Source organism: Herpailurus yagouaroundi, unplaced genomic scaffold (genome assembly GCF_014898765.1).
Source record: "Herpailurus yagouaroundi ecotype Mexico unplaced genomic scaffold, PumYag 162, whole genome shotgun sequence".
Taxonomy (NCBI): domain Eukaryota; kingdom Metazoa; phylum Chordata; class Mammalia; order Carnivora; family Felidae; genus Herpailurus; species Herpailurus yagouaroundi.
In genome coordinates this window covers 47,007,551-47,019,124 of record NW_024412403.1, presented here as the reverse complement: position 1 = coordinate 47,019,124, position 11,574 = coordinate 47,007,551, and the positions used below count along the sequence as shown (strand labels likewise).

The 11,574-nt window shown below is 36.6% G+C and overlaps 1 protein-coding gene across 1 annotated transcript; it reads right to left on the bottom strand.

The window, feature by feature from the left end:
* Nucleotides 1–3,857: 3,857 nt before the first annotated feature.
* Nucleotides 3,858–4,787, bottom strand: LOC121035794 (olfactory receptor 5K4-like). The gene has a single exon (XM_040483645.1). It carries the CDS (start codon nucleotides 4,785–4,787, stop codon nucleotides 3,858–3,860), a length of 930 nt encoding a protein of 309 aa, XP_040339579.1.
* Between the last annotated feature and the right edge of the window lie 6,787 nt (nucleotides 4,788–11,574).

The following is an 11,574-nucleotide window of genomic DNA, read 5'->3' as shown; positions in this document are numbered from 1 at the left end:
GCCTGTTTCCAATTCTGTGTCTCACTCTTTCTCTGCCCCTCCCCTGTTCATGCTCTGTCTCTCTCTGTCCCAAAAATAAATAAACGTTGAAAAAAAAATTCAAAAAAAAAATTAAAAAAAAAATAAAGTGAGTCTCTTGTAAACAGCATATAGATGGATCTTGTTTTCTTATCCATTCTGTTACCCTATGTCTTTGATTGGAGCATTTAGTCCATTGTCGTTTAGAGTGAGTACTGAAAGGTATGAACTTATTGCCATTGTGTTGCCTATAGAGTTGGAGTTTCTGGTGGTGTTCTCTGGTCCTTTCCAGTCTTTGTTGCTTTTGGTCTTTTTTTTTTCTTCCCATCTTTCCTCCCCTCAGAGAGTCCCCCTTAAAATTTCTTTCAGAGCTTGTTTAGTGGTCACAAACTCCTTTAATTTTTGTTTGTCTGGGAAACTTTATCTCTCGTTCTATTTTGAATGACAGACAACCTTACTAGATCAAGAATTCTTGGTTGCATATTTTTCTTTTTCAGCCTGCCAAGTTTCTGTGGATAGGTCTGCAAACCTGATCTGTTTTCCCTTGCAGGTTAAGGACTTTTTTCTCCTTGCTGCTTTCATGATTGTTTCCTGAGTATTTTGTGAATTTGACTATGATATGCCTTGTTGATGGTTTTTGTTGAATATAATAGGGATCCTCTGTGCTTCCTGGATTTTGATGTTTCTGTCTTTCCCCAGGTTAGGAAAGTTTTCCACTATGATTTGCACACATAATGCTACTAACCCTTTTTCTCTCTTTTCATCTTCTGGTACCCCTATGATTCTGATATTTTTCCTTTTTAATGAGTCACTGATTTCTCTAATTCTTAAATTGCGTTCTTTTGCCTTAGTCTCCCTCTTTTTTTCTGCTTCACTATTCTCCATAAGTTTGCCCTCTATATTGCTGACTTACTGTTCTGCCTCATTCATCCTTGCCACCGTGGCATCCATTCTAGATTGCAACTCAGTGATAGCATTTTTTATTTCATCCTGACTAGCTTTTACTTCTTTTATCTCCACAGAAAGGGTTTCTAATCTATTTTCAACCCCAGCTACTATTCTTTTTATTGTGATTCTAAATTCTGGTTCAGACGTCTTGCTTGCATCTGTATTGATTAAGTCCTTTGCTGTCATTTCTTCCTGTTCTTTCTTTAGGGGTGTTTTTTTCATTTCATCATTTTGAAGGAAGAAAAGGAATTAATAAGGTAAAAAAATTAAAAACAAATCACACAAAAAATAAAATAAATGATGCTAGATCCTAGGTGTGTTTTGGTCTGGTTGCTGAAAGGAGCTTCATAGATTAGAAAAAAAGGGAAATATAAGAAAAGGGAAAAAAAGGAAATGTTTGAAAATTTGAAAAAATGAATACAATGAAATAGAATAAAATGAAATTATTGAAATAAAATAGAATTTGAAAAATTTACAGAAAAGTAAAAAATATAGTAGAAAAAAATTAAAGAAAAATACTTTAATAAAAATTGAAAGTAAAAATACTTTTTTTCTCTTTCTGTATTGAAGAATAAGAAAAGAAAAAGAAATTGAATAGATGGACCAGTGAACAGACCGAAATACGATTGAAATTACATTTGTTTCCCCTAGAAGTCAACTATGAAGCACTTTGTAGTCCATAAACTAAGCAGGTGGAGAGACTTGTGGTGTTCCTAAAGAGCAAGGTTGGCCCAGTTGGGTGGGGCTTAGTATAACATCTCTGTTCTCCACTAGATGGAGCTGCTTAGCTGACTGGGGTGGATTGTTGTGGCGCTTGTAGGTGTGTATGTGCATACGTGGGAGCAGTGAAAACTGCATCACCCAGCTATCCAGTCTCTAGTATTGGAACTTTGTTCTCCCTGATCAGTAATCACACACCCATCCCTTGTCTCTGGCTTCTGTCCACTCCCCACTCCTACACTGTCCATAACCAACCCCAGGCAGCACCTCCCTCCTGAATTTTATCTTAGATTCACCTGTTTTTCCTGACCCCTTACTTCTGAGGGACTGTGGCTTTGACCTGCTCTACCCCTCTGTAGGAGGGTCTCACTGAGCAATGGCCGGGTGCCTGCTGCACCCAGGAATGTTCACGGGACCATGCCACTGCTGATGCCCAGAGACTGTGGCTGGGTGTCAGCCTGCCCCAGAAAAGGTGAACGCAGTTGTGTTCAGGGATTATGGAACATCACAACACACATCTGGCACCAGGCTTCACCCTTAATGACCAGCAAATGTGGTTGTTTTCCTGGGTCCCCTGGGGTCTTTGCCTGTGGTGGGGGCAGGGGGGGTGGCACACACAGCCTCTACCAGATGTCTTCCCAGCAAGGGAACTGCCTCTCCCTGTGTGGCCTAAAGACCCCCAGACTTCACTCTACTCCTGGGGATTCGCCCCTCCCACCAGAGCACTGCCAAGTATGGAGCTGTGAAGTTTCAGATTCTGCATTCCCCCTGTTTACAGAGTCTTAATGGAAGTTAAACCCTCTCCTTTCTCCTTTCTCCCTTTTTAGTTCAGTCCCTGGGGTTGTTTCCACTTTTCTACTTTCTCCCCAGCTGCTTTTGGGGGATGTTTTTCCCCATATTTCCCCCTCTCCCCCTGTCTCCATCCTCTCTGTACAAGCAAAAACAGCTCCCTGCCCTCCCCGGCTCTTCTCTCCCCTAGTTTACCTATTTGCCCCATGTACCTGCTGTGTTCTGTGGTTCAGGTTGTGCAGATTGTTGTGTTAATCCTCAAATCAGTTTTATAGGCATGCAAGATGGTTTAGTGTTGATCTGGCTGCATCTCAGGGACTAGAGACACACAAAAAAACTTCCATGCTGTTCCACCATCTTGGCCACTCCTCCACTCCAACAAACTTCTTATATGCACATCTCCATCTCAGAGAGATGTAAATTGCTATTCTATATTCCATAATACATAACATGATTTATTCTTTAAAAAAATGAAGAACCTCGGGGCGCCTGGGTGGCGCAGTCGGTTAAGCGTCCGACTTCAGCCAGGTCACGATCTCGCGGTCCGTGAGTTCGAGCCCCGCGTCAGGCTCTGGGCTGATGGCTCGGAGCCTGGAGCCTGTTTCCGATTCTGTGTCTCCCTCTCTCTCTGCCCCTCCCCCGTTCATGCTCTGTCTCTCTCTGTCCCAAAAATAAAGAAATGTTGAAAAAAAAAAAAGAACCTTAATTATACTAAAAATTAAAGTAGATCTTAATCTGTTATAGCCAACTTGTTATAATTCATCGTTAACTGTTCTACAAAATGTATATGTGACTATATGTGTGTTCCTTCTCATTCCATTTTTTCCCATTCTTGGAGTCTTCTTCTAGATCCAACTTCATTATTTTAAATATACACGACTACAATTAGTTTGCTTCTAGCCTCTCTCCCCCCAGACTAACCTACATGTATCTCCAAGGTCATTTTTCTGAATAGCAATTCGTATTTTATTCTCCTGCCAGGAAATTTTTAATATTTCAAACATTCTACATAGGATCAGATATAATGCCCTCCATTAACTAGACAAGATGAATAAAGGTGACTGTTCTATACATTTAGACACTTAAACTTGATGTTATGTTTATTTATTATGGTTTGGAACAATAGCCTGACACAATTCAGTGAGAGTAATAACAATTGGTAATGAAAGTTACTATTGGATTTTCTCCTGATTTACTCTGGTAATTGTGGAATTTTCAGTAAGATAATGCCAGACAACTTTGAAATTACATTTATATATCTTTTAGCAAACACAGTCTAATGATTTAGAGATTAGTATTTCATATAAATACAACTTTCTCTTTGTCCCTTTTCTATAGAATAGTTTAATGAATTAAAATCAGTTTTCCATAGAAGATGAAGTTTATTTAACAATATTATAATTCTTCATACATTTTTTAAGACCATTTATCACTTCCTTATTTCTTAAGCTATAAATAAAAGGATTTAATAAAGGAATTACAATTGTATAAAAAATTGCCACTGGTATGTCTTTATCCCCTTCTTCAAATGGTCTAATATACATGAGAAGACAAATGTAGAATATTGATACAGATAGAAAGTGGGATGCACAGGTAGAAAAGGCTTTACCTCGCCCCTCTTTTGATGTCATTTTAAAAATTGTGAAAAGGATGCAAATATAAGAGAACAAGACAGTGGCAATGGTGAAGATTTGAATTGGCATTGAAAAAATATAGATCATTAGTTCGTTGATATACGGGTCAGTACAGGAGAGTCTATAGAGTGGAAGAATATCACAAAAAAAGTGGTCAATTTGATTAGACCTGCAGAAAGTTAACCTTAACAGAAGCCCTACATGGATCATGGAATGCAGGTTACTAGCTATGAAGGTCCCTATGGTCATCTGAATGCAGAGTTTCTTTGACATCATGGTATGGTACTGTAGTGGGCTGCAAATGGCCACATAGCGATCATAAGCCATTGCTGCCAGAAGAAAACAATCTGCAGTTTCAGCAAGGCAGAGAAAATAAAATTGTGCCATGCATTCATAAAGGGAAATCATTTTTCCCTCAGAAAAGAAGTTCTCTAACATCTTGGGGATGATAGCACAGGAACAACAGGAATCCATTAGAGCCAAGTTGCCCAGAAAGATGTACATTGGTGTGTGAAGACGATGCTCCATAGAAATCAATGCCACAAGGCCAAGATTTCCCACCATGGTGATTAGATAGATGGCAAAGAACACCAAAAACAGGAGAATCTTCAGCACTGGATGATCTGTAAATCCTATGAGGATAAACTCAGTTGTCAAAGAGTTATTTTCGTTAGCCATTCCTGGCTTTTCAGCTGAGATAGAAGTTGTAAAGAAATGAAATTCTAAATTAGAGTATGTTTATTCTTCCCTCTAATTTCCCCATATACAAAAAGAAGCTATTTTATTTTATTTTATTTTATTTTATTTTATCTTATTTTATTATTTTTTATTCTCAAGTTAGTTAACATACAGTATAGTCTTGGCTTCAGGAATAGAACCCAGTGATTTACCTCTTACATATGACACCCAGTGCTCATCCCAAAAAGTGCACTCCTTAATGCCCATCACCCATTTCCCCCATCCCCCTACCTCCATCAACCCTCAGTTTTTTCTCTGTATTTAACTCTCTTATGGTTTGCCTTCCTCTGCTTTTATCTTATTTTTCCTTCCCTTCCCCTATGTTCATCTGTTAAGTTTCTCAGATTCCTCATATGAGTGTAATTATATAGTATCTGTCAAATTAACAACTCAGGAAACAACAGATGTTGGCAAGGATGTGGGAGAAAGGGGAGAACCTATTACACTGTTGGTGGGAATGCAAACTGGTGCAGCCACTCTGGAAAACAGTGTGGAGGTTCCTCAAAAAATTAAAAATAGACCTACCCTATGACACAGCAATTACACTACTAGGAATTTATCTGAAGGATACAAAAATGCTGATTTGAAGGGGCACATGCACCCTAATGTTTATAGCAGCACTGTCAACAATGGCCAAATTATGGAAAGAGCCCAAATGCCCATCAAGTGATGAATGGATTAAGAAGATGTGGTACATATATATAAAATGGAAAGAAGCTCTTTTTAAATCATCCCATACTGTTTCCTACAAACTAGCACATGCACACTAAGTTAAGTCTGTGAGAAAAAAAGTATCACAGATTGTGTACATAGGGATCATCTAAAAATGTCCAGTGTGAACTCTCAGGACAGAAAGGCTTTTTCTGCATAAATTATCCAATGATAATGTACAAATTCCTAGACAGTATATATAATTTGACATTTCTAAAATTAGAAGACATTTTCTAATGGTATATTTTTCTCCAAGGAAAGAAAAAATAAACATATTTTAGATACTGTGGAGTTGATATGATGTTGGAAATAAATTACTTTAGATATTTTAAATGTCTAAATGTATTATTTGTAAAACCTCACAGACTCACAGTGGATTTTAAAAATGGCTTCTTGGAGCACCTAGGTGGTTCAGTCAGTTAAGTGTCTGACTTTTGATTTCAGTTCAGATCATGATGTCACTGTCATGAGTTCAAGCCCATGTCACTCTCCACGCTGAGTCTCCCTCTCTTTCTGCCCTTCCCCTGCCTGCTCATGTGCACTCACTCTCTCTCTAAAAAAATAAATACAAACTTAAAAATGGTTTCTCTAGCTTAGTATTTCTTCACAGATGAGCTTACCAAGAGATATTTTAAGGCAATACCTCTTCATCCTTTAAGACTGGGTAAGAATATAGGACATTTAAAATTTTTCTTCACAAGTTAATTTTGATACTGTTTTTATGTTTATTTCAACATGTTCTAGATTCTATTCCTATATTGGTATGACACATTCCTCTAAGAAGTTACTATTTTTTAATTATCCATTTATCCTAGTACTTTATAGTTTTAAGTGTTTTACGTGCATGTCTAACATTATGAGATTTGGTTATCAAGTTTCCATTCACAATGTTTATATTCCTTATGATAAATACCTATCTTTTATCCTTTTATACTTCTGTAAAAACTAATGTTGTTGTTTTTGTGAATTCTGTGAAGATTTTACATATATGATTATTTGTGTTTATAAACTCATGATTTAATCCACTACAGATTTATTAAAATTCAATGATCACTAAATTTATACTTATTATAGTTTAGCAACCATGATATTATCAGAAACATGCATTTTAAATAATGCTAAAATTATTTTTCTTTTCTTCCAAAGATTGCTGAAAGTCTTTGTCCTCATCATTTTTCAGATAGATAATTTTGGAGAAGAGCCTGTAGGTTGTTAAAAGTACATTGTTTTAAAAACATATATACTTGGTTAGCCTTTTTTTCTAGTTCTTATCCTTTGCTACACTAAATTTACTATACTATTTTGCTATTTGCTCACTTGGTATGGTAAGGTTTTCTGGAATTTTATCACTAAGGAGTTATAATCAAATGAATAAAATAAGTTGCCTTTTATGTTTTAGGTCTATAACACTGCAAAAAAATTTCACAATTATAGTGTTTTGGAAAAACTTAGTAAAAATATTCAAAGGCAGCTTTTTATCATTATTTTAGCAACATCTACTGGTAAATCACTACATGGAATCTGGTTTAGTTTTTGATAATCACTATTTTATAGAGAAGATACTGAATTAGAGTAATAATGAAAATTCATTTTATCTCCCTAGTTTAAAATGTAAATTATGCTACTGAATTAGAAATCAATTTTATTCTATCTCCCAGAATTATATTACAGAGTCATTTATAGCCTTACCTGTATATTTATTGGTAACACAATGATACTTTAGAAGTCAGGATAGGTCAGAAGGGTCCACTGTACTGTGTCTTATTATGGCTTTCCATAGTATCTTCAATTAAGAGACAAACCAAAAAATTATTAAGTAGATAAACATGCATCACAAATTAAAATGCTGACATATTTTAGGGAAATGCATATTTCTGCATTTTAATATTTTAAATACATTAGAAATCAGTTCTCATATTTTGAGTTCACTGACAAACATTTTATAGTAGCTGATTGGCCATGTGATATTTGTTATTAGAGAAATTAAGAATAAAAACCTTGCTCTTTAAAACATTTGGGAATAGATTACAAAGATATGTGACACTCTACCAGTAGGTTGGTGACAATAATTATGTTAGCCTTAGGGCACAGTTAAAGTTTTACATTGGTTCTAAAGGGATTTCCTTGGCATTGGCATCAGGGTATTCCTGCAAAGACTCTTAACCTGAGAGACATGGTTCCCAAAACACAGATAAACCAAAAGGCATCAATTAAAGATGGATATCCTTTGGGATTCTGAAGTTAGATGAAATGGACATCACTCAAGTCAGCTTAAGTGTAATGTAGATTTTTCACAGGATCTCCTTCTCTCAAATCTTCTTTACTTGAAAACCGTAGTGAAGAGAAAAGAAATTCATGCTGATCACATAATAGACAAAGTAGGAGTTAAACCAAGATTGGGAGAGAGATTTGGATTTGTGGAAAAGAGGCAAAAATGTGGTGTGATCAACCAGGGTTGCAATCTTCTTTATTCCCTTTGATGAATCTGACCAAATGCTGTAGATTCATTCTCTGAAACAACTCAGACATTGTGTTGTTTTATTTCACTTATGCAACATAAGAGAACTTTTTTTTGAGAGAGAGAGAGAGTGTGAGTGGGGGAGTGGAGAGAGAGAGGGAGGGAGAGAATCTTAAGCAGGCTCTACTGCATGGAGCCTAATGTGGGGCTCCATCTCAGGACAGTCAGATCATGAATTGAGTCGAAATCAAAAGTCGAACATTTAACCAACTGAGCCACGCAGGCACCCCACATAAGAGAACTTTTTGACTGGTTTTCCATATCCATCTTTTTCTATTGTGCATATGCTCTTTATGGACTGGAAATGTTTTTAGCTGTTCATTACTCTCTAAACCAAATCTTTGTCTTTTGTCTCAGTCTTCCAAGGACTCCATAGACTGGGTTTATATCACCTATGACTTTATTTTCTACCATACACCTCTAAGACTCTTATCTTCAGAGACATACTTATGAATTTTCTATTCATTGATGCACTGGAGCTACATCCTGACTTAGAATATTTACTCAGAATTGACTTCTTTTCTAAAATGCCCTCTTTGACCTCCTACTCTGTCCAAGTCTTATTCAGTCTTTATAGGAGTTCTGATTCTCTGCATGAAGACATCTTCAATTTTCTGATCTGCAAAAATGTTTATTGTCTTTATAACACAAAGAGCTCTTAGCCAAGTTTCCCTTGTATATTTGTCCAGCTGTTCTCATATGAAAATTGTTTATTCTCAGGGGGATTTTCTTTTTGACTTTCCATACTGCACATCTCTTATAGTTCCAGATAATATAGGTCCTCAAAGAATGCTTCTTAAGTTGGTTGCAGAAATTTCAATTAAATTAAATTCAATGTGTATAGAGTGATTACTATAATAAACAAGTCATTGGGTCAGCATTGAGTTGAGAGTAGCTCACAGTCAGGCGAGGGTTGGGAAGCAAGCTTCATAGATAAATAAATAATCCTAATGTAGCTACCAACTTAGAGAGTAAAATCACTTACACAAATGTATATAGAACAGCTCAGACCAAGTTAAATATCAAAACGAACTATAAGCAAGTTTTATGGGAACACAAAGAAGAACATAGCTTATAAGACTAGGGGAAGACATTTCAAAGAAATGACATTTCGTGTGATTCTTGAAGGATAAATTAGATTTCAGTAAGCAGAAAATATTTTTGTAAGTTTTTTTAGGCTGAAGGAGGATCATGATTAAAGGTAAAAGCATGGAAGTTTCAAAATATAGGCATATTTAAGGAATGGAGAGTAAGCCAGGGCATCCAGACAGTCTGGATGCATGCTAGGATAGGAAGAGGAGTTAGGAGTTTCAGGTTGTAACTGGTTCTGCTTCTGCCCCCTCCATTTTGATGACACCAATCTCTCACCAAGATCAGACTCATCTCCTAATCACTGAATCAAAAGCACATTTGTCAATTATTATCTTAATTAACTATATTATATAGAATTATTGACCACACTCTGAAACTCATTGCCTTATCAGGCTTCTGTGATAACATTTTTTGTATCTACATCTCTTCCCCTTCCCCCACCCCATGGCATGTTTTGTATTAGATTTTCCTTTCCTTACAAATACACATTTGTTGAAATAGTGTATCCTTGAGTACATTTACAAAATCATGACACTGTTTTAAAAACTAACTGCTAATTTTTAAAAGGATTTTCCCAATATTTAGCTAGTAAATTTCCATATTCCCTTGCAATCAGCTGCTCTTATTAACTAATGAGACTGTGCTTAATTTTTATTTATTTTTAAAATGGTATAAACCTCACTGAAATTCTCTGGAATATTTTCATGTAGGTGAGAAAATTCTGTTTCCAGGTTTTTAAATTTTTTTTTATGTTTTTATTTATTTTTGAGAGAGAGAGAAAGAGAGATACTGACAGTGAAGGAGGGGTACAGAGAGAGGGAGACACAGAATCCGAAGCAGGCTCCAGGCTCCGTGCTGTCAGCACAGAGCCCCACACGGGACTTGAACCCATGAACCGTGAGATCATGACCTGAACCGAAGTCAGACGCTTAACCGACTGAGCCACCCAGCCACCCCCTATTTCCAAGTTTTAAAGAAAATATATGCAGACATGAGGGGCGCCTGGGTGGCTCAGTCAGTTGGGCGTCTGACTTCAGCTCAGGTCATGATCTCAGTTTGTGGGTTCGAGCCCCACATCAGTCTCTGTGCTGATCTCTTGCTCAGAGCCTGGAGCCTGCTTCAGATTCTGTGTCTCCTTCTCTCTCTGCCCCACCCCACTCACACTTTGTCTCACTCTGTTTCTCAAAAGTAAATAAATGGAAAAAAAATTTAAAAACAAATATATGTAGACATGAAAATTTTTAGTATGTTATTCATATAACTTGCCCAGAAAATCATATCAGGATATACAGAAACATCCCAAATATATTTTCAAAATTCTTCCTTTTGAAATGCAGTTGCTTTTTACTTAAATATCATATTGATATCAGAGGACAAAATAAAGATGTTAATGATATAAAACATTTGTTGAATAGGGACTTACCAGATAATAGAGCAGCAAATTTAGAACACTTATCTTTTATTAGCAGAAAAATATATAACTCATCTTAAATTCAGCAACTCTTTTAAGTATTAGCATGATAATACTTAGTTGAGTGAACCTCTCAACTGTACGTGGTCACTTGTCTCATTTTAGGAGTTCATAAAGATCAAAAATATAAGAAATAACAAGTATTGGCAAGGATGTGGAGAAAAAGGAACGCTTGTGCACTGTTGGTGGGAATGCAAACTGGTGCAACCACTGTGGAAAACAGTATGGAGTTTCCTCAAAAAATTAAAAATAGAATTACCATATGATCCAGTAATTCCACTACTGGGTTTCTATCCAAATTTTATGCTAAGCAACATAAGTCCATCAGAGGAAGCCAAATACCATATGATTTCACTCATATGTGGAATTTAAGAAACAAAACAGATGAACGTAGGGGAAGGGGGGAAAAGAGAGGGATGCAAACCATAAGAGACACTTAACTATAGAGAACAAATGGAGGGTTGCTGAAAGGGAGGTGGGTGGGGGATAGGCTAAATGGGTTATAGGTATTAAGGAGGGCACTTGCGATGAACACTGGGTGATATAAGCAAGTGATGAATCACTAAATTCTACTCCTGATACTATTATTACAATATATGTTAACTAAGAATTTAAGTAAAAACTTGAAACATTAAAAAAAATTTAAAAACACATGGGGCGCCTGGGTGGCGCAGTCGGTTGGGCGTCCGACTTCAGCCAGGTCACGATCTCGCGGTCCGTGAGTTCGAGACCCGCGTCAGGCTCTGGGCTGATGGCTCAGAGCCTGGAGCCTGTTTCCGATTCTGTGTCTCCCTCTCTCTCTGCCCCTCCCCCGTTCATGCTCTGTCTCTCTCTGTCCCAAAAAAAATAAATAAATGTTGAAAAAAAAATTAAGAAAAAAAACAAAACACAAAGAATATGAAAACACTAATTCATAAAAACATATGCACTCCTAT

What these genes read in the sequence shown, in the direction of transcription:
- LOC121035794 (XM_040483645.1), bottom strand. Translation starts at nt 4,787, where the DNA reads ATGGCTAACGAAAATAACTCTTTGACAACTGAGTTTATCCTCATAGGA.